This window comes from Ceratotherium simum, chromosome 37 (genome assembly GCF_057802395.1).
Source record: "Ceratotherium simum simum isolate JZ-2026a chromosome 37, ASM5780239v1, whole genome shotgun sequence".
Taxonomy (NCBI): Eukaryota; Metazoa; Chordata; class Mammalia; order Perissodactyla; family Rhinocerotidae; genus Ceratotherium; species Ceratotherium simum.
The window spans coordinates 23,771,273-23,797,737 of NC_141936.1; the positions used below are offsets into that span (position 1 = coordinate 23,771,273).

Consider the following 26,465-nt stretch of genomic DNA (forward strand, 5'->3'; position numbering starts at 1 on the left):
GTGTGTAACTTTGTTGATGTGGTTAAAATTAAGACTGAAAAGGATTACAGAGTTACAGGGTGAAATTGAGTCCATCATCATAATCAGTCAAGATTATTCATTTTAAAGTGTGTGTGTTTTTTTTAACTTCAGTAAGTGACTCAGAGTGATATATCTAATCTGGCCAATTAGTTTGCGATTATATTCTCAAACTCCTGCTTTGAATCTCTGAGGCTGTCACTTCCAATTAGCCATCTTTTCCATAAATTAGGAGCCTGAACTTACTGTCACATTGCTAACTCAATTGCCTCTTTGGCGGCTCCCTAAGCATACCCTCCAAACAATGAATAATGTCAACCATAAAATAACCTTTCTGCTTTTGTCGACATTTTATTTTTAGGTGTTATTTTTAAGCTTCCTTCTAACAGAAACCAGCAGAGAGACTATGACTCTGAAAATGTCTCTCTTCCTCCTGTCATAAAATACACCATCCGCATGAGTCTCAAGACCTCACAGACCACAAGAAGCATAAGAACCAAGATTTGGGCCCCAGGACCACACAATTCTCCATCACACAACCAGATCTATGGCAGAGCCTTTATTTACTTACAGGATAGTATTGAAAGAGCCATCGTTGAATTACAGACCGGAAGGAACAACCAGGAAATAGCAGTCCAGGTCCAAGCGATTCCTTATCCCTGCTACATGAAAGACAAGTAAGTCTGGCCATTTCCCACCCTTCTTCAGAGTTAACCACTTTTTTGAGAGCTCACTTCTGTTTATTCATTCCCATGTATCAACAGAAAGGGGCAACATTCACCAAACCTTAGCCAAATGCTTGTTTCCAGAAAAGGGTCCACACGGTAGGCAACAGCTACCACTATAGCTGGTCATTGTTACAAAATGATGGTCAAGTTCTTATTAAACGATCTATGTTTTCTTTATCATAACCCTTAGCTTTCCAAGAACTTTGGCCCTTGAATTAAGAGAACTGAACTCCAGACCTGAGTGCATTGCTGCATGATTTCAATATTACCTGCTCTCTACTGGTCTCTACCCTTCTGTAGTCAAATGAGGGAGTTAAACAAGACAATCTTAAAATCTCTTCCAACTCTCAAATTTAACTAAAAATCTGTGCGTGCACAGTCAATTTTAAGGAAAAATTTTGATAAAACGCATGATAGGTCAACTCCCTGAGATAAATATTGTGCTATCTGAAACTATTTTATGGACGATCAGTCCGCTTGCTAGGAACCTTTATCTAAAATGGTTTGCTAAAGGAACAAAAAATGTAAAGATCATACTTTTAGACAATGGAATTTGAATGTTCAAAAAATCTACCAGTCGGGTGGCACTGAATGGCTCCTCCACTCTGACCACAGTGAAAAAATAAGGTCACAGGACTAAGGTTTTCAAACTCGTCCTCCTACACAAAAGCTTGAGGCTGGATATTACTTTAAAGGAATTGTACTTGTTATTCAGCTCAGACGTTGCAGCTTATGTACAATTCAGATGCTTCTGGATTTTTTTTTTTCTTTTTTCTGTCTATCGATGCTCGGTCTCCTTTGGCTGCTTCAAGAGCTGGAGATGAGATGAGGTTGCGTAACCCTTTGTGCAGCTGTGATATGGGGACAGATGAGGATTCCATCAGTGAGTTGTCAAGGGCAGCTGCTTTTTGTGGAGGCCAGTCAGGACTTTGCAGCCTGAACTGTGGATGAACTGCACAGCGTGCATGAATAGTAAAGACCTGTGGGTTCGACTAAATGAAAATTCTCATCTCCTTTCCTGCTCAGTTTTTGTAATTTTCATACCTTGGACCCTTGTAAATTTTCATACCTAGGGTGATGGGTACCTGGATGCTTCTTTTAAGAATAAAAGTAACAGTACTCTGCATTCTTTGTGGGAGTCTGATCCTAATGCCTTACATATACATATAAAGTCTTTGTTGCATACAAAGTGCTTTCACATATGTTATGGCATTTGTTCTATCCAATGACCTCATAAGGTAAGTGGGAGCAGGAATTATCAGCCATACTTTCCAGATGAAAAAACTGAAATCCAGAAAGTTTAAGTAACTTGTCCAAAGTTGTGTAGCCGGTACCGCACTGGTCCTTTGATTACAAGACCAGCATTTTCTCATTTATACTATACCAAATCTAAGATACGTAATCACTTGGAAGAAATTATACAAGGGGTTTGTTATTAATGAATGAAGGACTTCTGCCTAATTTTAGAGCCAGAAACAACATAAAGGCTGGACCTGATTCAAGACAAAATTCATTCAACAAATATTCTTTAAGTGCCAACCCCATGGCAGACAGTTCCCCAGGAACCAAAAAAAGTGGATATGGCCTCCACCCTTACTCCTCCCCCACCAAAAAATTTCATATTTCTGATGGTGATGAGAGATATGCTGATGCTAAAGTGATAATGAATGATGGGGATGTCATGTTCCATTAATATTTGCAATGTTCATGGGGAACTTGAAGGTAATTCCTTAGCCTTATAGATTAAAAAAGAAAATGGCGTTGGAACCTTTCTCCAAATGAAAGCTTCAGTGGAGCCTAATGTGCAAAACAGATCAGTTTAGAGTTTCTGTCATTGAAAACTACTCATTTGCCTTAGCTCATGGAAAGATGGTTATTGTCGGAACCATAGTTCTCCAAGTATGGCCCCTGTACCAGCAACATCAGCATCATCTGGGAAATTGTTTAAAATGCAAATTCCTTACCTGATTCTAGATGTAATAAATTAGAAGCTTATGGGTGGGGCTCAGAAATCTGTGTTTTAACCACCTTCAGGTGATTCTGATGCGTGTTCAACTTTGAGAAACACTGCATTTGCACTTTCAGGTATCACCAGCAGGCCACTCAGGAATACATTTGAGGCCTGATAAAGTCTTCTACTGACCATATAGTTGAGCACATTACCAGAAAAGACATTTCTATACTGTTTATGAAACATCTCCCAGAACATTATTTTGAGGAGTCCAAGTTCTTTGTCTGCATTTTAAATCTAATGCTTTCAGTTTACTTCATTTTGGGAAATTCAGTTTAATAATAACTAGGAGTTTCTGAGGAGTAGATAAATACAGTAATTTGGGAAGATATAGCTTTTAGCTAGATAAACCAATCATCATCTAATTTTAAATCTGCTTTTTGGATAAGAATTCAGTCTAGAAAGAAGGGTTTTGAGCCTTGCCGTTATATCCATATAATAGTTATTTTCCTGGACAGGAAATGCTCAAACACACTTTAAACAATATGACAACTTTAATAATCCAGAGCTGTTTTCCACTCTTGCAACATTACAGCAAGAAATCATGGGCCCACCGTTAAGTCAGCTTCTCATTTCATAAATAAAGGAGTAATATTAATGATTATTCTCAATTTCAAAACAGGAGAATAATTTTAGTGTAAGAGAGAGTGTGTTCTTTATATATTACAATCTGCAAGTATAACATTCATTTTGGTCACTGGATTTTTGTCTTTTTGTTTTTTTACAGCTTCCTAACCAGTGTCTCTTATTCTCTTCCAATTGTGCTCATGGTTGCCTGGGTCGTATTTATAGCTGCATTTGTAAAAAAGCTTGTTTATGAGAAAGACCTCCGGCTTCATGAGGTATGTTGAGATCTCTTCTTATTATGCATAAGTTCTATTTGTATAATAATTCCTATGATTTTCATCATGCCTATGCAAAGTCAGAAAGCCTGACCCATACCTTATGAATTACATAGAAAAATATTTTCTGCATCATAAACGCAGCTGATAAGGCAATATTTTGTTTTCTCAAAAAGTTACATAGAAGTTGTTTTGTAAGTGCTTCTGAAAAACAAAATCTGAATAATTTTGAATAAAATTTGTGTACAATTTATGATAAGGGTAATTTTTGCCCAAGAAGTTACCTGTAGGACTTAGGATCTAACAGAGGAAGTTTAAATAACAACAATAATACTATTAAGGCAAGAGATTGTTGGCATGGTAACTAAATAAATCCAAATGAAGATATAAATATAGATACAGATACAGATATAGGCAAGGACATATGGCTTGTTTCAGCTCTCGGGAATCGAATTCTCTTTCCAGTATACCTTGTCTCCTTTAATTACCTTCTCCTCTATCTCCCACTGACTCATGATTTATAGAGACTAAGAATTTCGTGTTATGCTACTGATTAGGTTAATAATATAACAATGGAAGACAGGACCTGGGATGTAAAGCTTGATCTCTTCTTGAGCATGTTCTTTATCATTATCCTCAAATCCAAAATATCTTACTCCTTTTTAGAATTTATAAAAAAGCATTGTGTGATTTTTGGATCGTATTGGAATAGAAAATGTTCTATCTGGTCATCCTGTAATGAATCCTTTCTTACACTCACTCATGGAGTGAAAAGAAAGCAGAAGCATTTCAAAACCGGGGCACGATAATTATTGCAAGGCCTGGCTGACAGTCTGAAGTAATGAGGTTGGGGTCACCTGTTAGTCCACTCGTACTTTTCAGACTCACTTTGCCAGTGCTCCTAGGCAATTGATTATTTTTCCTTCCAAGGTACAAATTACTGCTTCACATTTTTGTTAGTTCAGCATCAGCCTTCCAGGGTTGTTCTAGAGTTTGAACCTACACTTCTTACCTTTTCTATTTGAATTCTAGATGACCCTCCCAGCTGCGTTCTTATATTTCAGTTACAATTTGGTAAATGTCTCATCAACTTGTTTGAGCCCTGTTATATTCAGGACTGTGTGCAATGGTTTCTTAATTCCAATTTAGAAACTTGAATCCATGCCCTGGACCATAATTTTAGTTGCAAGCTCCTATCTTATATTTCTCTTTTAGGTTCCTGGTACTCAGAAGTGAATCTTCACAGATTAAAGGAAAACTTTGAAGTAGAGAACTGATAGAAAATGAGTTTTTTTCTACTTCAAAATAAATATCTATCTTAAAAATATTTGTGGTAGAAATACCTAGTAAACATAAGTACGTGTGTGTGTATGTACACATATACGTGTGTGATATATATGTGTGTATTATGTATATATATAAAATACACTCACATATATATGTATATACATATATACATATAAAGTACATACACACTGTATTATTTTGTGTTTGAAGGTGATGTTTCCTGAATGCATCTGTATATGTCACCAAAAAATATCACAGCATAATGAACAGTCCTTTCTCAACTGAAGACTTGAAAGACGTATTTTTAACCATGACCCAATTTCTGTTTGGCAGCTCTGTGTCTTCATTTTGCAAGCATCTGTTTTCAAAATTTAACCCCCTGATCATGGAGGGTCAAAGTCCTAGAGTAGGAGATCATTGAACTTAGAATCAGAGAATCAGGCTTTGAGTCTTCCAGCTCCTGGTCACTTGGGCCCAATCTCTTAACCTCTAAGTCTCGTCATCGAGACTTCATTCAGCAGTATCTTTCAGAATGTGCTCTCTCACTGCCAGAACAGAGGAGGATTCAACTATCCATATTTTGTCATTTCCAAGATAATGATTTTTTTCTTCACATTTTAAAGCCTCTGAAATTGGAATGCATTTGATAGATCAGTATTATAATTTGTTTGGCAGTGACTTTTCTTTCTTGGTGGCATATAAAATCGTAGCACATCTTAAAATCAGTGATGTCCAGAATTCAAAGGAATACAGTCTATGTGTGAGATGAATTGATGGAAGTGGGTGTGGCATGAGTGGAATATTCCTCCTGCTCAGCCTCCCTCCACTACCCACAGTTGTGAACAAACTTCCTCCTTTTTAAAGATGAAAAAACTGAACCCAGAAAGTGAGAGCTGACTTGCTGAAAACTGTAGAACCAGTTAATGGTAGACCTGGGGTTAGTACTTAAGTGTCTTGACTTCCAACCAATCCTCTTCCATATCAGAGCTACCTTCCCTCTTACAATCTTATTTTAGTAGCAGGACTTTTGAAGATGATGATGGATACTCTTTTAGGCTACCTGAGATTCAAAATCACCTTTAATACCATCTTTTTTTATATTCAGTTAAAGTCTGAAGCTGCCCACTCCCTACTTCCTTCTCATTCCAAATTAAGTCAAAAAGGTAAAAAAATATGTTTTTCCTTCTGTAATTGTTCTCAAATCTGGGCAAGAAAACCAACTTAGTTGCTATTTCAATGAAGCTGTTAATCCTTGACCTTGTTATGATATGCAACTCCAGTGAATTCCTTTAACTTGTTAAAGAAATTAGCACAAATATTAATGCTCAATAACTTTATTGATGAAATGAAGACTGCCGTTTAAAAAAACAATTTCAAAATGCTTTTTGATTGTTTTTTCTGCATTCTTTGCTTTTAAGAATTAAAATATTAAAGCTATACAAAACCTGATTTTATAACACGTACTTTTTCATATTATTTTCTTGACTTACGGATTAGTTTCGTCTATTTGATCTAATGTAAGTCATTTATGGGGATTTCAGCGCTTATATTCAGTTGGAGACAAAATTTTGAAATTGTTCTCTCTCAGTTCAGACAGGTAACCTTAAATATCTGTGGGATGCAGAGCAGTTATCAAGAATTATGCAAGGATTATTAGTCCTTTGGTGTCTCACTTTAGACAACTTTCTATGCTTTCCTGACATACACTATCCATCCCACCAGTGGGAATTTGCAATATTGCAAATAATGGTCACAGCGTCCTTTATATCTTACTAAAAAAAATAATATTAATGTTTATTGTTAAGAGAATTTTAAAAATTAAGGTAGAAAATGTTATTATTCCTTATAAATTAGTGCTTGACATTCTTGTTGAATTCAATAAAGACATTGCTGTCAAGTGAATATATGAATATTTGTGATTTCTTTTCCTGACAGCATGAATATCAATGCCTGTGCATAAGCTTCTCTTGAATGTGGCAACATGTTTATGCAAGATCTTACAGAATCTCGTTCTTCTCATTATTTTCTGCTGTAAGCTGGGGCAGACTTTGGCCACTATGCACAGTGGTTTTCCTTGAGCAACAGGTTATCAGCTGTTGAAGAATTTCTCTGGCAGGTTTGGGAGGCTGGAGACAAGTGACTCTTTGCTTACAAAGCCGGCACCTGACATCTGTCAGTTTGAGAAGGAACTAATGACATCTAAGAAAGCATAGCTGGCCGTTCTCTGCGGGCCCTCTTCCATCAGCAAGTTTGGTCTTGTTTTTTGTAACGAAGTTGGCGGTGAATCTGGATAATTTATGGATGACTTACACGCTCTCCTTGCTCTTTCTCTATATGAATAACAGCTGTTCTCCTCATGGCATAAAATCCTGAAGTTGAACACTGAAGTTTCATGGTAGAATGCTAAGTAGTGGATACTTTTGGAAGCATCTAACTCGAGCTATTTCAATAAAAAGCAATGATCAACCTCCAACTTTTATCAACTCTTAGGAATAAGAATCTGATCTTGAGTCTCAAAAATTTCAAAATTACAGTGGTAAACACCTTTAGTCCTGGTCTTCAGGTTTGCCAAATTATCTTTTAACAAGGCTATGAATGGAGAATTTTCTAGATACGTAAATGTTTTATACTGCAGCTATCAATTGTCAAGGAAGGAAAACACATTTATACACATGAAGTCAGCTTTATTTCATGTCCTTGATAGTGTCCTGGATATTTTATATCCACCTCGTGAGATATATTGACATTGTCTCCTACTGACATACATTGCTATTGGGAGGAAAGTATTTTTCATATAGGGCCCATGAAATTAGGTGGCGAATGTCAGCTTTGGAGTAGTTATATGGGTTCCATAACTCTTCATTTGATTATATTCAAATAGGTATAAACTCAGTAAAAAACTCGAAATACAAATAGCAGGAAAAGCAAATAAAAACAGCCAACGTAGTGTGGTCATATTTGAATAGGGGAGTATCTCTGAAGTGTAGTCGTAAAACATGACACAGTAAATTTTCTCAAATGGGTAGGGATGCAGGGAAAGAATTTCTAAAATAAGACCCGGGGGTCTTTTTTCACCCTGAAATGTAATTTTGTTTTCAGTGATAGATATGTAGCAATTGGAGGGGATCTTCATGGTGAATCTTCACTGCACGCTGACTTTTTTACTTTGACCCATACTTCCATTCCTATGGAAATATAGTTTGAGTCTTTACTGCAAAGGGTGGCAGGGCCGGGAGGAGAGAAGCACTAGGAGAGAAGCGGGTGAAGACGAGGGCAAAGTTAAGAGGAAAAGTCACCGGCTTTTTCTCAGTGGTGATTAGTTTAAGGCCCACAGCTTAGACTATTGGCAGTCAGGTAGCCGTTTCCATGGTAACAACCAGAGCAGCAGAGTTATCAAAATGTGATAAGTTGCAAAGGCAGAAAGTAAAATTTTCTCTTTTGCTTGTAGAGGAAAAGATCAGCATATTCACTATGTTTTTTTCCTAGACAAGTTAGATTTAACGGGATGGAGCCATTGAAAATGCTTGATTTTATGAAAATACTGGATTATAAAGCTGTTAATGGAGCATTTCTTTTGTTCTTTTTTTAAATGAAATATTGGATTCATAAGCTCAAAATTAATTATGTATTGTTAAAACTGGAAACCAGGATATCCAGGTTCCCCCAAAGTACCACATGTCAACAGATTCTAGACAGCCAGGTCCAGGGGACTTCAGATCTTTCAGAATCCTTTTGAGTTAATGCCTAAACACATCGTGCTCGTGTGTTTTTTCTACCTTGGTGGAATGCCTTGGCCTCTAGAGTTATCACTGAGTTATTAAAGAATAGCAATTGAGAAAGATATATAGATTATCTCAGATACATGAGTTTATTTTGTGTGTATGAATGTCTTTTTGGAAAACAAAGATGATAAACCTGAACTAGACTGCCAATGATTTTAAGGATGGGGAAGCCGTGGCAAAAGGCAGAAAGTCTCCCTTCAAAGTTCCCATGTTTTAAATTCTTAGGAATCAGGTCTCTTCTATTTCTCTCAGGAACATGAATATTGATTGTGTTGTTCATTAATGTTTAGCAAAAAAAAAAAAAATATATATATATATATATATGTATATATATATATGGAGTTTGTATATATATGTGTGGAGTTTTATTATCTCAGTCCCTACATTGAATTTAAAATAAACCATGGTTTTTCACCAGCTTGAAATCTTCATGTCGCCACAAATGTCAAATTTATGTTGTAAAATTCTGCAAGGAATACCATAAATTTTGATGATCTATTCTAAATTAGTTTAATCTGGAGTCATCAGTTAGATACCAGTTATAACATGGAATTAAAAAAAAAAGAACACATTATGTTGCGACACTCTGGGAGCATACAATCTAAGACGAGGCTGGCATAAATGGTCATATTAATTTCACATAGCAAGCACAGACAAATACTTATTATGTAAATAATTATGTAAATCATTAAAATGCCTCATTTCATGAACAAAGTCTCATGAGCATTTTGGCATGGTACAGGAATAATTGATATTTGAGAGTATATCGGCTTTAGAAGCAGTTAACCCTTTCTCCTTTTTACAGTACATGAAGATGATGGGTGTGAACTCCTGCAGCCACTTTTTTGCCTGGCTTATAGAGAGCGTTGGATTTTTACTGGTTACCATCGTCATCCTCATCATTATACTCAAGTTTGGCAATATTCTTCCTAAAACAAATGGCTTCATTTTGTTCCTGTATTTCTCGGACTACAGCTTCTCGGTTATTTCCATGAGCTATCTTATCAGTGTCTTCTTCAACAACACCAACATCGCAGCTCTGATTGGAAGCCTCATCTATATCATTGCCTTTTTTCCATTTATTGTTCTGGTTACAGTTGAGAACGAGTTGAGCTATGTAGTAAAAGTATTCATGGTGAGTCACCCGTCACAACTGAATGGCCAGTGTGTGAAAAGAACGGACGCTTTTTTTGTTTTTATACTCTCAAGGTGAAAGTACACTTATCTAAATTTAAAAGTTCATTGATAGCAAAATAAGCTTAATTGTCCTAATGATAGTTTTTTCTACATTGTCGTATACCATACCAGCATAAGACTATTAAAAGGAAATTTTTGCCCCAGAGTTTCTAAAACTATAATATGTGATGCTGTTGAGAAATAGTACCTGAAGAAAAAAACAGTTAAAATGTAATATATGGCATTTTAAATATCATCAAGAATTCTGACTTCTCTCTGGTTCAATTACTTAAATGTCTTAGAGCCTCTATTACTGGAATTATTGTCACATATGAGTAATTCTCATGGTTTTCATGGCATATGATATAATTTATAGGCGTAAAGACAAATGTACTGATAGCATATAACCAATTTTGAATCATGCTTTTTCAATTCAAAAGTACTAAATTAATTTAAGAATTTTAACAAAAGCATTAAGATTACTGACTTTGAATCTTGGAAAGCCGAAGTAAATCTCATCGTCGACTGAGAGTCATATTAAAACTTTGCTGTTTATGGAAATAGAAAGTGATAAGTAACTTTCATTTAACACTGACTACTTTGGGTTTAAACATTTAATTTTTTAATTTTTTGCATTATAAGCATTCAATCAATTGATATTTTCATTCATAATCTTCTATTACCTGAAATCAATTTATGAAGTAAAAACATCTTTTGGCCCCTAACATTTTATTTAACTTTAATCTTAACATTGCATTACCCTGTAATTACCTATTTTATAAATTGCTGAGCAATATTTAGTAAGTTTAGATCTATAGTTTGGATTTTTGAAAAATATTTTCCAAGTTATAATTTTCCTGCATTTGTCTTCTGCTATTTCCTCTCCTCTTCTTTCAGAGTAGTAGTGTGCTTGGTGAGGGACCTCTGTATTTTTAAATATGCTTAGAGAGGTAGTGTTAATTTTATCTTTATAAGCGTCCAAAGTTTTAAGTACATTAAGATCCCTCTGGGTGAGATGTGTGAAATCTACAAGAACTGTCGTTGCTGTTTATTTTCTTCACAGAGCCTGCTGTCCCCAACAGCGTTCAGTTATGCGAGTCAATACATCGCAAGATACGAGGAACAGGGCATTGGTAGGTTCACTTTCTTCAAAACTGATCTTAATCTTTCGCAACTGCAATACGTCTCACAGAAGAATAAGTACGTGTGCTCACTTTTTAGGTCTTCAGTGGGAAAATATGTACAGTTCCCCAGTTCAGAACGACACCACCTCATTTGGCTGGCTGTGCTGTCTGATCCTAGCTGACTCCTTCATTTATTTCCTTATTGCCTGGTATGTCAGGAACGTTTTCCCAGGTATGAACATGCTTCCTATAGATATATGCTTTTTATGGTTGTCATCATTATAAATCAACTAATATATATTTTTTAATATTTGATTTGCTGTATACAATCTCCCCCCCAAAATACTTAAATCCCAAAACTAAGCAAAATTTTTTAGGATGAGATAATGCCCTGGTGAATTCCTTCTCTGATGTTCTTTTAAAGGAAAAAGGAATCCAGTCATTCCAAACGGTCATGTGAGATATTATAAGGCAAAACCCAAGTCTCCTAAACAGAATTTACCAAATCTTAATAGAAAAAGCCTAGCTGGGTTTCCTCTCCTAGGTCTCAAGTGGTCATCACTTTTAACCTGCTAGGAGTTTTTCCACTAAGTCTTATTTATATTTGTACATTTTTCTGATGCTATAAATGAATGAAAGAGTATTCTTCCATTTATATAAAATTTCTATAAGAGACAAATATGTAGAGACAGAAAGCAGATCAGTGATTGGGACTTGGGGTGGGAGCAGGGATAATTTGCAAATGGGCATGAGAAAAATTTTTGGAGTTCTAGAAATGTTCTAATACATGGATTGTGGTGATGGTTGCACAACTTTATATATTTACTAAAAATCATCAAACTCTACACTTACAATAAGTAAATTTTGTGGTATATAATTACACCTCAATGAAGCTGTTTAAAAAAAAAGGATAAAAGAAAGGCTACATTTTTTTTTTACTTTACTTTGGAAGCTAAGACTACTCTTTAGTTTTATATAGCATCAAAAAAATGAAAATGCTTACTGAACCATATATAGTATTCTGTTGTTTGGCTTCTGTTGCTTAATGTTAACAGTCAGCTAATAATTGCTTTTCCTAATATGTGTTTATTACAGGTACATATGGTATGGCAGCTCCGTGGTATTTTCCAATCCTTCCTTCCTATTGGAAGGAGCGACTGGGTTGTGCAGACTTGAAGCATGAGAAGGGCAATGGCCTTATGTTTACTAACATCATGATGCAGAACACCAACCCGTCTGCCAGTAAGACAAGTAGGTCGACAACAAGCATTATTATGAGACAAGTGATATACAATTTGCATGACTAGTGATTTTAATTATGTTTTTCTAAATGGTAAAATTATCATGCTTTTAGTCATGGATGAATATGTCTACACATATGTGTTTGGAGTCTTATGGAGATTAAATTGTGGCTTTTTCTGGGCTCATTAGCTCAGTTGGCTAGCATATGGTGCTAATTAGGCCACGATTGCAGATCCCTTTGTGGTCCAGTTAGACTGACACAGAGAAAAATTTTATTCCTTGGCCACAGTCTGCACCCGTAACTCTAGCCATCTGTCACTAGTCATAAGGAGTAACCCAAGTAACAAGTATGGATAATTTAGCATAACCCATCACCCACACCGGACCAACAGTTTAAAGCTTATGTCTTACTGATATTGGGTGAGTAGGTCATCTTTATAAATTTGACCCATATAAGTGGTCTTTTTGTGATGCCTGAAGGAAATGTAGATAGTAATTAATGAACTGGATTCTATAAACCACAGATCTGAGCTAGCCTTATCACTGTAAAATCACACCTTGTAGACATTTATTCCATAAATTGGTATCATCCTATTCACTCAGAGGACTAAGACGTAGACTTGTCTTTTGAATATTTGAGATCTGTTGAATAAAGGATAATTCATCATTATGATTCTGTATGCTAGAACTACTTTTTCTGACAGATAAGGGTGATATAAACCTTAGAGAATGTGGTTTCCCACTCTCATTTATTCTTTAACCAAGTGAGGAGACTGAAAACTATAATTGATCATTTGTTTCTGAAATTGTTTTTTACTTGAAGTGTTGTATTGTTATAGTCTTCAATTTTTAATTAGACAAAATTCTAACTCTGGCTGCATTTTCCTTATTTGTGGGCTTATACTCTTCTGCTGATTTCTCTCCAGGTCCTGAATACATGTTTCCCTCCAACATTGAGCCTGAACCTAAAGATCTCACAGTTGGGGTTGCCCTGCATGGGGTCACAAAGATCTATGGCTCAAAAATTGCTGTTGATAACCTCAATCTGAACTTTTATGAAGGTCATATTACTTCATTGCTGGGACCCAATGGAGCTGGGAAAACTACTACCATGTATGTTACTTTTCATGTACGTTACTATTGTCATGGAAGCATATTACTTAATATTTCCTCACGTCTTTCATTAAAAATAGTTATTACATCTCCCAAATGGATTAAAATAGCTCAACTTGTATACTGTAGAATGGAGTCTAAATCAGCGGTCTCAAACTGTGAGCTCAAAAGCCAGATTGGGCCCACCAGCTAGGTTTATTTGGTCTACCTAGTGTTGGCCCGCCTGGTACTACTTAAAATTTTTAATTCAATGCCAATGTTTAAAAATGGAGGAGTTTCCTAATAAAAATAAATATTTGTGACATCTCTTATGTAATAGGAAGTTATTATCAACATTGGGTCTACAGTCTTCGGTAGGGACAATTGGTTGAACTGTTCTCTTAAAGGGAGTGTCTTCTTTCTGGTTCATCCCTGGTCCCCACCAATCTGTACTGCCTCATACACCCAGTCTGTTTCATGTATTTGCATTTCTATCCTGGCCCATGTAAAAGTTTGAGTTGACACACCCCGATATAAACACACTCAGCCCAGCTGCTCCATCACAGGGAGCCCTTGCCTTGATTCCTAAAGAAACAAAAGACTCCCCAGTTATCGGGGATAGATCAAAAAGGCCTCGAGTGACACATGGGCTGTTCTTTCTCACGCTTCACTTCACTAGCATTTTCCTGTGTCTGAATGGAGAAGAGATTCAAAGGTTTTTAAAGTGACGTGCTTCTGAATTTCTTTTTGCGATTCACCTCCAGTGGCCCACATCGCTTAGCTAGGAGTCAGCTCTAAGAAGCTATTGGTGCTCTATCCGTTATTTGAGAAACAGTGTCAGTTGCTGGATATCCTGTTTAGTATCATCATGAGTAAGCTCAGTGGCTGCCAAAAAATTCAAATTATTATTTTTTTTTTTGTAAATAAAAGGAGACAAAGGAAGGTCATGAAATGAGTGACCATGCAGCTGTTCTCATTTGTATGACCTGTTTAAATTCAAGTTAGCTTTTTAGTGAGAATTCAATGCTTAAAAGGCAAGACTTCTAATAGGCAATTAGAGGCCAAGGAATAAAAAGGATAGAGAAGGCTTTTGAAGAGGCTGTAATTTTAGCAGAGACAGCCCCCGTTTCATTTTCTGAATATAAAGAATGAAGTATATTATTTGTATTTCAATGTGTTTTCATGGGAAGAATTGTGTATTGTATTGATTCTCTGTTTAATCCACAAGAACCATTTAGGGTCTATTATGTGCAAGGCGCGAGTTAGGTACTGAGAGAGAGGGTGAGAAAGCAGTCCTCTCCCTGACCTCATGGAGCTTACGTTTTAGTGGAGAAGACAGATATTAAGTAATCGCCCAGTTCACCAACTAGCTGAAAGACGATGAGGAGTTATCTAGGTGAGAATACTCCAGTTACAGTGTAGAGAAAGAGACTGAGATGACCAAAGACCATCTGGGAAATAGAGTCAGGAGCCTACAGCCGTTGGTAGGTAATTGGTGATGGCAGCTTGCACTATGGTACTGGCTGGGAAAATGGAGAGATATGGGTGAGTCAGGAGATTGAGATAGGATGAGGATGCAAAAACAACTTCTGGATTCCAGGCTTGTGCAACCAGTATATACATTCGTCATGTGGTGAAAGAGGTAACATCAATGAGGGCAAGGGTTTGAGGGCAAAGATCATGAGTTAACTTTTAAACATGTTGAGTTTGAGGCCCCGTAAGACATTGCATGGAGGAGTGGCATTGTCTGTTGGATAGATAGAGCAAGTCCAAACTGAGTGCTGAGGTCTGGGCTAGAGATATAAATTTGAGACGTAATGACCTGTAGATTCTATCTGATACCAGGGAAGTGCATGAGTTTGCTCAAGGAGAGAGTGTACTTGCAATTAAAGAGCACAACAATTTCTAACATTATTACCACCTCACCACCGTCATCATCATCATTATGTGGTGTTTATTAACACTGTAAATTATCAAATGCTTGAAAGTAATTATTTTTATTCCCATTTAATACCATTTTATTTCATAGCTTGACCTCGCCTGAGGATATACACTGTGAAATTTTTTGCTAAAAACTGAGATACATTTAGTCCTAAAATCTAGCTTAAATGCTTGTTCCCACCTAATTTATCATTTCTTCATTTCCAGCTCCATGTTGACCGGGCTGTTTGGGGCCTCAGCAGGTACCATCTTTGTTTATGGAAAAGATATCAAAACAGACCTACACACCGTACGGAAGAACATGGGGGTCTGCATGCAGCACGATGTCTTGTTTAGTTACCTCACTACCAAGGAACACCTCCTCTTATATGGCTCCATCAAAGTTCCTCACTGGACTAAAAAGCAGCTGCATGAGGAAGTAAAAAGGTCAGTCTGACAGGGATAAGAACATGCGTTGGTGACTCCTCTCCAAGAGAAGTCAAGCTATGATAATAATACCAATAGAAAACATTTTCTCACAAAAAAATTGGTTTTTAGTTTTTTTACTTCTCTGATATGTATACATTTAATGTCATTATCCTCACCGACCAGTTGTTATACTGGAACTGTTTAACTCTCTTCTTCTCTGTCTCCCATGTTGCCCCAAATCCTCTGTTTCTAATCTCAATGGCTACTGCACTGGTCCAAGCATTCCACCGGACTCCTGGCTTCTACTCTCCCTTATACAGTCAATAGAGCAGCCAGGGGACCTTTTTAAACTGCAGATCAAACCGTGTCACTCCTTGGTTCAAAACCCTCTAGTGGCTTCCCATCACACTCAGTGAGAAACTCAGTAATGTCTTTGTGAAGGTCTACAAGGCCCTACATGACCTGCCCCCAATCTCGCTTCTGATTTCATTTCCTTCTACTCTCCTCCATTCACCCTGCTCTTGGCACACTAGCCCAGTTGTGCATTTGGTTATGCTAGGCCTACTCCAGCCTCAGGGCTGCTCACTTACTGTTCCCTCTACTTAGAGCAGCCTTCCCCAGACAGCCATTTGACTTATTCCTCCACTTTCCTGGTCTCTGCTCAAATGTCACCTTTTCTGAGGGGGCCACCATATATAGGATGGATACCTAAAGCAGCAGGTCCCTGGCACCCCTTATCTCATGTACCCTGCTTTATTTATTTTTTTATTGTACTTATCACCATGTGGCATCTTATAAACTTATTTGGGAATATTGATGGAATTTCTCCTGCATGCCTTCTGATATACACACATACTAGATCATAGTCTCCTTATGGGTAGGAACATTATCTGCTCACTGATTTTCCCCAGGACCTAAAACACGGTCTGGCACAAAATAGGCAGATAATCCATAAATATTTGTCAAATGAATGAATAAAATAATAAGCCATATATTCCCTTGTGTTGTTTTCTGAGTATTAATTTTGTATCTCCAAATAGATGATAAATAATAAAAAATTATATCTTGAGTCCTCAATAATTTATTGTACCTTGCTGAGCACATAATAGTTACTTAGTGAATACCTATCACTTAGGATGCTTATTATATTTTTCCAATATTCGAATACTCTATCTGTAGAAAATAACCACCATGCATTATTTTGAAGGACTTTGAAAGATACTGGACTGTATAGTCATCGTCATAAGAGAGTTGGAACATTGTCGGGAGGAATGAAGAGGAAGTTATCCATATCCATAGCTCTCATTGGTGGATCGACAGTGGTAATTTTGGATGAACCATCCACTGGAGTTGACCCATGTTCTCGCCGCAGTATATGGGACGTTATATCCAAGAACAAGACTGGTACAAGTACCTTCTTATAACTTCTCCACCCAAGAGTTATAATTTTACCCTCTGGGATGCACACAAGCAAGTTGAAGCCTTTTCTGTTTATGATCTCCATTAAAAGTCTCAGAAGGGCTCTTCCTTTTCCCAAGTCTTTTCTTCTTCCAGCTAAATTTCTGGGTCAATTAGTTAATACAATAGTTTCCCCTTATCCACAGTTTCGCTTTCTGCAGTTTCAGTTACCTGAGGTCAACTACGATTGGAAAATATTGAAGGAACAATTCCAGAAATAAACAATATATACGTTTAAATTGCACACCGTTCTGAATAGCGTGATGAAATCTCGTGCCCTCCCACTCCGTCCTGCCCGGGACTTGAACCATCTTTTTGTCCCGTGGATCCACGCTGTGGATGCCACCCACCCGTTAGTCACTTAGAAGCCATCTCAGTTATCAGATCACCTGTCACAGTATGCAGTGCTGTGTTCAAGTCACCCTTATTTTACTTAATAATGACCTCAAAGCACAAGAGTAGTGATACCGGCAATTCGGATATGCCAAAGAGAAACTGTAAAGTGCTTCCTTTAAGTGAAAAGGTGACGGTTCTCTACTTAATAAGGAAAGAAAAAAAAATCATATGCTGAGGTTGCTAAGATCTATCGTAACTTTTATTACAGTATATTGTTATCATTGTTCTACTTTATTATTAGTTATTGTTGTTAATCTCTTACTGTGCCTAATTTATAAATTAAATTTTATCATAGGTATAGGAAAAAGCATAGTATATTATAGTGTATATATAAAATACACTTATTTTGTCTCTGATCATCGGTACTATCCCCGGTTTCAGGCATCCACTGGGGGTCCTGGAACAGATCCCCCGTGGATAAGGGGGGACTCTTGTATCGATGTAGTGTCCACTGTGAGTTGATCCCTTAACTGGCCTGTTGAGAGCATGCAAATCCACTAGAAGTTCCGAATTCTGCCTGGAGGAGCTTAGAATCTAATTAGAGATACCAAACACACACAAACGAATATAAACTGAAAACAGACTAAATAAGTGCTAACAGGGTATGAAGCAAAGGAGCAATCACAGTGGAGTGGATTAATCAGACAGGAATATTCAAAAAGTCTTTAAAATTACTGCTTTTTCATAGTGAAGAAAGGGAGAGAGAGAGAGAGAAATGGAAACGAAGCTAAGGGGGCAAACTAACATATTGGGGGGAGTTTCCAAGGTCTACACTGTAAATGCTGAAGATTTAGCCATACAGAATAATAACTGCTTATTTGCTGCCAACTTAGAAGAAAAATATCCTCCAATATTTAAGGACACCCCTCCCAAATTTCTCTTGAGTCATTTTGAAAGCTCCTTCTGGTTGGTTTTTCAGGTGGCTCATACAACACGACTCCTCTCATAAATCACAGGATTTACTTGTGTTAACTCCATATATCTTGGGAACCGTATCTTCATTTTTCATTCTCGGTTGTTCTCCTCTGCATTTTCAAGCCAGAACAATCATTCTGTCGACGCACCACTTGGACGAGGCTGAAGTGCTGAGTGACCGCATCGCATTCCTGGAGCAGGGCGGGCTGCGCTGCTGTGGGTCACCATTTTACCTCAAGGAAGCATTTGGGGACGGCTATCACCTGACACTCACCAAGAAAAAGGTTGGTAGGAGAGAAAATATACCTCATTATGGGGTCGTAAATCAATTTTTATATGAAACAGAGGCAGAATCTCTCCAACTTTATTCATTGCTAAAACTCATGATTAATATGCTAGATTCATGTTTCTCAAACTTGAGTGCTCATCAGAATACCTGGAGGTCTTGATTAAACTCAGATTTCTGGCCCCACCCAAGAGTCTCTGATTCAGTAGGTCTGGGATGGGGCTCCAGAATTTACTGCAGTTCTAACAAGGTCCCAGGCGATGTTGATGTTACTGTCTGGGATCTCACGTTGAGAACAAGTGTGCTAGGCAAAAAGTGATCTAAATCCTAAGGTTACTGATGGAGGATCAGCCTTTTAGTTTCCCTAGCATTTCAGCCTGGAGGGCTCAAAATTAGATTTTGTGCTCTATCAAAAGCAGATGAAGAGAATATGTAGTCATGTATTCATTTTCTGATCAATACTCCTCAAGTGAGACTGACTCAGACCAATGGTGCTTTTATATCTCTGAAGAACAAAGATGCTGACTAAAGATCCCTGTTCCATCTAAAATAGCATATGATTTATCAGTACTGGGCAAGGCATATAAGTTCTTAGGCAGGTTTTGACTATTATCATTTATTTTATATCTGATCATCCCAGTGTGACTTCCAAAACATAAAAAGTAGTTCATTGTTATATCCATTAATTCATTCAAAAATTTATGTATTAGGTGTGTGTTATGCCTCATTATGTGTGCAAGGCACTGTCCTAGGCACTGGGGATACGGCAGTGAACTGAAGATATTAAAATCTCTGCCCTCATGGAGTTTAGATTCTGATGGAGTATAGGGGATTCAGATGATACAGTTAACAAGTATATTAGCAACTGATAAATGCTGTGGATAGAAATAAAGCAGAGGAAAGGGAGTAGGGAATGCTGGGCAGTGCCATTTTAAGTGGGGTAGTAAGAGAAAGGGTCACTGAGAAGGTGACAATTGAGCCAAGATTTGGGGCCAGGAGAGAACGAGCCATGTCACTGTCTGGGGGCAAAGGAACAGCAATTGCAAAGGCCCTGAGGAGGGTGTGCCTGAGCCTGGAGCACTCTAGCGACAGAGAAGAGAGTGTTGTCACTGGAAGAGAGCAAGTGAGAGGGAGGGTGGCAGGCAGTGAAGTTGAAGAAGGGACAGGTGAGGTGGGGGGAATGGAGCCGGTAGAATAGAGACATGCAGACAACTCTGGGGACCCCAGTGGGACAGGTAGCCACTGGGGGAGTGATTTGTGGTCTGATTCAGGTCTGGGGGAGCCAAAAAGAACTCACTACCTTCTGATTAGGGCCCTTGGGCACTGCAGCGTGAACACAAGGGAGCGTTTAACTTCTGTTTTTGTCTCTAGAGTCCAAATCTAAATGCTAGTACGATGTGTGACACGATGGCCGTGACAGCGATGATCCGATCTCACCTCCCTGAAGCCTACCTCAAGGAGGACATCGGGGGAGAACTTGTTTACGTGCTTCCTCCATTTAGCACCAAAGTCTCGGGGGCCTATCTGTCCCTCCTAAGAGCCCTGGACAACGGCATGGGTAACCTCAACATCGGGTGCTACGGCATTTCAGACACCACCGTGGAAGAGGTACACCTGGGCATTTCCTTTTGTCTTCAAGCTGATATAACTTGCTTTAGAATAAATATGCCTTAGAATAAATAATTGCCTTAGAATAAATATGTACAGTTTTTTAAAAAAGGAAAAGAAATATTTAAAAATAAATATTTCAGAAAATCTTAAAATTATCTCAATATCATTCTTATGTAGTATTGACTTCTGAGAACAAATGTCTTGCTCCAATTACATATGTTTTACAGGCAAAAATGTTCGTTTCAAGTCACTCTCAAAAATATTCACTTAAAGTCACACGTATTTGTCTCAATAAATATGACAAAAATTCAAAATCAAGACTGAATTTAGAAACTAGAAAAGACACGTTTTATGTTAATGAAGTGTTCTGGCTTCTCTTTCTAGGTCTTTCTGAACTTGACTAAAGAGTCACAAAAAAATAGTGATATGAGGCTTGAGCATTTAACACAAAAGAAAATTGGAAATTCCAGTATCAACGGCATCTCCACTCCTGACGACTTATCTGTGAGCAGCAGCAATTTCACAGACAGAGATGGTACACACCTAACGTACATCTTTTGCTTAATTCCAATAGATGTCATAAATGTGAGAAAATCACAGGACAGATTTTGATTTTCTTTTGAATTCAACTTTAAATTTTCTTTCTAAATTCAAAAAGACTAAAGAAATATAAGCTTTCTCTTTTTTATATATACAAAACATTGAACCAAATCGAATTCTCTATTTTAAAAATATTTTGAAGAACGTAAAAGAACTTCTTTGTTAGGGTGGTGGTGAGTAGTCCCTCTACCCACCGGAAGTCTTTCTCGAGAGGTAAATTACTACAATTTCAGGTTGTGTTCAAAAGGTTAGAATCCTTTTTGTAGTTGGCGCAGTCTGACAATGGATGAAGTTACCTAGTAAGGGAGTTCACTCACTGTTATTAGACACCTGCAAGTGGAGGTAATAGTCATCAAAAAAAATGAGAAAAAAAGTCATTACTCTTTTCTAGGGACCTCATTGGCAAATACGTCTAAGCTTCCCCCATTTGAACAATTCAGGTGCTGAGAAAATTCAGGCTCTGAGAAAATGCTTTCAGGGAGGGGTCTCTGAATTGACGAAGTTGGACTTGATGGCTAAGAACTTGTAATAATAGGTTTTTCCCTGCAATTATTCACACAGGATATGATTGAGAAATCATGTTTCTTGACACGATTTTGAGGAATGGGGCTCTTTTTAAAATAACTTTTATCCTCTCTTAGTCTCTGACAGTTAACTTATGCCTTTGGAAACACTATTTATTCAAGGAAGCATATAGTAAAATGATATATAAATTATGGAGTAATTTATATATTTTATATATATTTATATTATATATTACTATATTATATTATATTAAATATATTATAATATCTTAATTATAGTTAATATATTATAATAAGTATATTAAATATAATATATTAAAATTATATATAAAATTATATATATATAAACTGTCATTTCAACAGTTTGCTTAAATTGGGAAAAATCTCTAGGAACAGAACTTTTAATTAAACATTTGCTTGCCGCTAAAACTCAAAAAAGATCATCTCTGATGTTTGTTTAATTCTGGAACTTGGGAGAATCATTTGTCCTCTGCCATATTCTTCGTTTATCATCTTTTGAGGGCTACAGTTGTTGAGTCCTTGGAATTGAGGACTTTGATTAGAAAGTGGTCATCTGCTTTAGGAAGTAAATGTTATGCATTTGCCCCTGCATTTGTCTCATAATTTGAAACTATTCTTCAGTCGGAATGTTCCCCCCCTTGACATTACCTTTTGGAAGGCACATTTCCTCCGTTTGATACACCTGTAAGTCATCCACATGTAATTTCTCAAGAAACAGAAAAGCATACTAATTAACTTAAAATGTTCAGCTTCTTCTACCGTTCCCCTTTGCAGAGATATGAGTTTGCATTTACACTTGCTCACTCTGTTTAATTGGCATTTGTTTTAAATTAAGCAGCTTTGTATTTTTCCTTATCGGCTAAATGAAGATCATGATTTTTGTGCTGCATAATTTGTGACAGAGAATTAACAATACCCACAGAGTTGACGAATGCTGTCGTCTTATCACCTGTAAAGGAATGCTTGGTGGCAGGCCTTTGGAGAGAATGTTATATTTGAACCCATGTTTAGAGTGGGCTGCTGAAATTATCGGTGGTAAGAGCACTAGAGGGGAAGCGACGTTTGCGACGTCCACAGCTGCTCCTGCTCTCAGAAGCCATGGAATTCTTCTCAGAACCTGAAGAGCATTCCAGAGAGGGGGAGGATAGGCATCTTCTCCAATGAGTTCTTTTTTGTGACTGTAGTGGTAAAAATGGAGTTTTGAAACACCAAAAAATCAGTCCAAATTTCTAAGGAGAATGTAATGAATAAGTGTTTGCACTAGAATTATACTCGGGAGGAGAGCATTTTCCCTTTCCCGTGCGTAAGGTGAATTCATTGGACCTCACGTTAGAATGGGAGCCAATTAGACTGACCATCGCTAAGTTACCTGCAGTAAGAAGGAATTCTTAGACTGGGTTAATGCTTTGGTTTCTATTTATCTTATTTCAATTCAATCTATTGATAGAAGCTATCTCTTGAGTATTAGTAATTAGTAATACTGTGTCTGCATTGAGACTTTGGATATTGGGAACAATATTCATTTATAAAATTCTACGTGTCTAACTTTGACGTGCAAAATTACTATGTATATGAATGATAATATTTTGTGTATAGTGATTTATAATTTTCAAAGTACTTTTACATATGGATCTATGAGATGGATAGGCTTAAGCCCAAGGCTGATACAGGAAGAGCTGAACCTCAAATCCAAATCTTTAAAATATAAGCTTTTCCTACCACATCACATCAGATCATCCATCCATAGTTTTTGAAGTTACTTTATTACTTGATTTATCAGGATTTCCCAGAAACATGCCTAGTCTCTTTCTCTTAATCAGACAAAATCCTGACGACAGCAGAGAGGTTGGATGGTTTTGGACTGTTGCTGAAGAAGGTAATGGCTATCCTCATTAAGAGATTCCACCACACCCGAAGGAACTGGAAAGGTTTCATTGCTCAGGTCATTCTCCCCATCATCTTTGTGGCCACTGCCATGGGCCTTGGCACACTGAGAAGTTCCAGCAGCAGTTATCCAGAGATCCAGATCTCCCCATCTCTTTACGGTACCTCCGAACAGACAGCCTTCTATGCGTAAGTTTCTTTCCTTTAACTCAAACAACATTCCCACAATGCCTCCAGAGGTGTGTTTGTGCCTGAATGAATGCCATGAAATGCTGAAGAATAAGGAACTTAGGAGACACAGCAACTGATTCTGCCAAAGGAATGGACACTTTGATTTGTTGCAACATGACACTTCTATCACCAACAAATAAGTTTTTAAGAGTTTTGTGTTTGTCTAAAAATAAAATTGGAGTAGATCTTTATTTTTAATCACTAGACTTTAATCAAGAAAGCCAGGTTAGATGTGGCTTCCCAATCTGTTGTAACATATAGCAAATAACTTTTTCTTGATCTCACAAATATTGAATAATAATGTCAGAATTCTGTATAATATAATGTTATATATACAGTAGGTGATCCCTAAATGCATGTGACAAATTAGGAGAATAACAAGGCAGCCAAATAGAGACGTGGGCTTATTTTTTTCCATGACACTTTTTTTTCTGAGACTGACAGGTTTCATAGATTTTTAAGAAAATAGTCTTATAGATAGCATATTTCTTCAAATTATTCATGAGCATAAGTTTAATATGCGAGACTCGTGAAGGAATCATGAATTTGTTTCTGTCCTTTAATGTTACAGGAATTCTGACCCAAGCACTAAAGCGCTAGTCTCAGCAATGTGGACCTTCCCCGGTATCGACAACATGTGTTTGAACACCAGTGATCTGTAAGTGGTTCTTGTTTTTTCCTTTTTTCAACATTCCACTTTGTGTGTGTACATGTGCATGCATGTGTGTGGATGAGTGAGTGCATGTTATTTGGCTGGAGGAAGGCAGCACCCTGATAGAAATCTGTGTTTAACAGATTTTATTGATCTCCTTTAGTTCACTCATAGCAGTGCTATACTGTGATAATAAATGTAGGTGCCGTAGAACTCGAAAGTTCTTTTGTGTACATATTTTCACTTAACAGTCAAAACAACCCTGAAAATCATTAATCCCATTTTTAAGGTGAAGAAACTGAGGCTCACAGGGACTAAGATACTTGTCGAAAGAAATCTAGATAGTAAGTTGAATAGCTGAAGTGGAGACCCAAGTCTTCTGACTCCAATTCCCATGTTTTTGCACTATGTAGTGTTGCTTATTCAAACTTCCAAGATAGTACATAACATATGTAAACTTGACATTGGTGCATTATTATGCTAAAATATCCCCTTCCTGTCAGAGGACAGGATGAAAAGAACAAAGAGAAGAAAGCAGTCAAAGCACCCCGTCCTGCCACATGAAGATAACTCAATGAGCTTTGGTCTCAACACTGTTTAATCAATGAGTGCTCTCCTTCAATCTCCCATGTCAAATCACTTGAAAATGGTAGCGCAGTGTATATTCAAGTTCTGAAAAATCAGTAAATTGTAGCTAAGATTACACACCTGAATTTAATACCAAATACTCCCTTAAACACTCATACATGAACATGAGAACATGCACATCTCACTTCCGTATCATTTTTACTTACAGAAGGTGTTTAAAGCAAGACAGTCTGGGAAAATGGAACACCAGTGGAGAACCTATCACTAATTTTGGAGTTTGCTCCTGCTCAGAAAATATCCAGGTAAGATGGAATTCAGTTTCCAGGAAGCAGGAAAAAGACAGGAATAAATATCAAAACTTGAAGGATCTATCTAGGTTACCAAAGAATCAGTATAATTTCATTTTATGGAAGCTGATAGCTCAGAGATGTGGACCTGGGCAGCTTAAAAATATTGACTTTGAACTTCAGGTCACTGTTTTAAATCCATCTCAGGACAAATTTCCAAAGGTAAGTAATTCTATGATGGTTTTTGTGGAAACCAACTGAAAATGAATTTTTGGTGTCAGTTCAGTTCTAACTAAATAGCTCTATGTTGCACATAACAAAATGCCACCATCACTGTCATATTTGAAAACACAATGAGAATGCCACTGTAGTGGTCAGCTGGAAATTCAGTAATGTGTAAATCCAGAACAGAACTCCATATGTTTGTAAGCAACAGCTCCAGGCTGCAAGAAAGATCCATGTCCTGAAAGAAACAGAAAAGATTGTTCAATCATCACTTACCCTGTCTGTATTCTATAGATACATACCTTAGTTTTTTAGGCCTATCAATTCACCAGACTTTTAAGAAAACCAAATTCACTGGGGAAATTAAAGATTGTTGAAGAAGAGGGGTCACTATTAGTTTCTGAGAGTCACTACGTTGTCAACTTACTTCCTCTTAGGGGAGGAATCTAGTGATATTTTCTTCAGTGTCATATGATTGTACCCTGAATTATCTTGGTACAATATTTTAGAACGAAAATGTTTTCAGTAAATGCAATCTATTTTTGTGTTCTCACGCAAGACAGTTACTAACAATAAAAGCTGGAATTCAGCAAGCATCTTTTGGAATCCTTGCATATTTAAATATTAGTCTTACCCAGTATTCAAAGAGTTTTCTAATTCCTTATCTAATTTAGCTAATTTCTGAAATTCTTCATGTATTTCTTTTAGTTCACAGTAAAAGTCAACTAACTTAGCATTTAAAATTGGAATCTGTGTAAATTTTATTAATCAAAAAAAAAACTCAGTAGATTTAAAATTTTTCAACTTTATACTCTGCTGATGGGAATCTCAATTGGTGTAAACAGTTTTTAAAACTATTCGACAGTGTCTACTAATGCTGAAGATATACATACCCTATGGGATCCGCAATTCCATTTCTATTATATACCCACCAGAGATGTGAATAGGCTCACAGGACACATATACTAGAATATTCAAAGCAATACTATTCATAATAGCCACCCAAATTCCCACCCATAGTACAGTGGATAAATCAAAAGTAATGTATTTCCACCATGGAATTCTACATACAGGAAAATGAGAATGATTGATCTACAACTACATACATCATGAAAGATTCTAACAAACAAATGATG

At 37.0% G+C, this 26,465-nt stretch overlaps 1 protein-coding gene across 1 annotated transcript in view; it reads left to right on the top strand.

The window, feature by feature from the left end:
- The window catches only part of ABCA12 (ATP binding cassette subfamily A member 12), a 178,094-nt gene that overhangs the window by 118,545 nt on the left and 33,084 nt on the right, over window positions 1–26,465 (top strand). Inside the window, exons 22-36 of the mRNA XM_087424852.1 lie at window positions 380–695; window positions 3,485–3,599; window positions 9,474–9,803; window positions 10,908–10,977; window positions 11,066–11,200; window positions 12,064–12,219; window positions 13,137–13,323; window positions 15,451–15,669; window positions 16,859–17,055; window positions 18,544–18,704; window positions 20,078–20,314; window positions 20,702–20,852; window positions 23,283–23,535; window positions 24,149–24,235; window positions 25,026–25,119. Coding sequence (XP_087280978.1) covers window positions 380–695; window positions 3,485–3,599; window positions 9,474–9,803; window positions 10,908–10,977; window positions 11,066–11,200; window positions 12,064–12,219; window positions 13,137–13,323; window positions 15,451–15,669; window positions 16,859–17,055; window positions 18,544–18,704; window positions 20,078–20,314; window positions 20,702–20,852; window positions 23,283–23,535; window positions 24,149–24,235; window positions 25,026–25,119 — 2,708 coding nt within the window. The remainder of the gene's footprint in view (window positions 1–379; window positions 696–3,484; window positions 3,600–9,473; window positions 9,804–10,907; window positions 10,978–11,065; window positions 11,201–12,063; window positions 12,220–13,136; window positions 13,324–15,450; window positions 15,670–16,858; window positions 17,056–18,543; window positions 18,705–20,077; window positions 20,315–20,701; window positions 20,853–23,282; window positions 23,536–24,148; window positions 24,236–25,025; window positions 25,120–26,465) is intronic.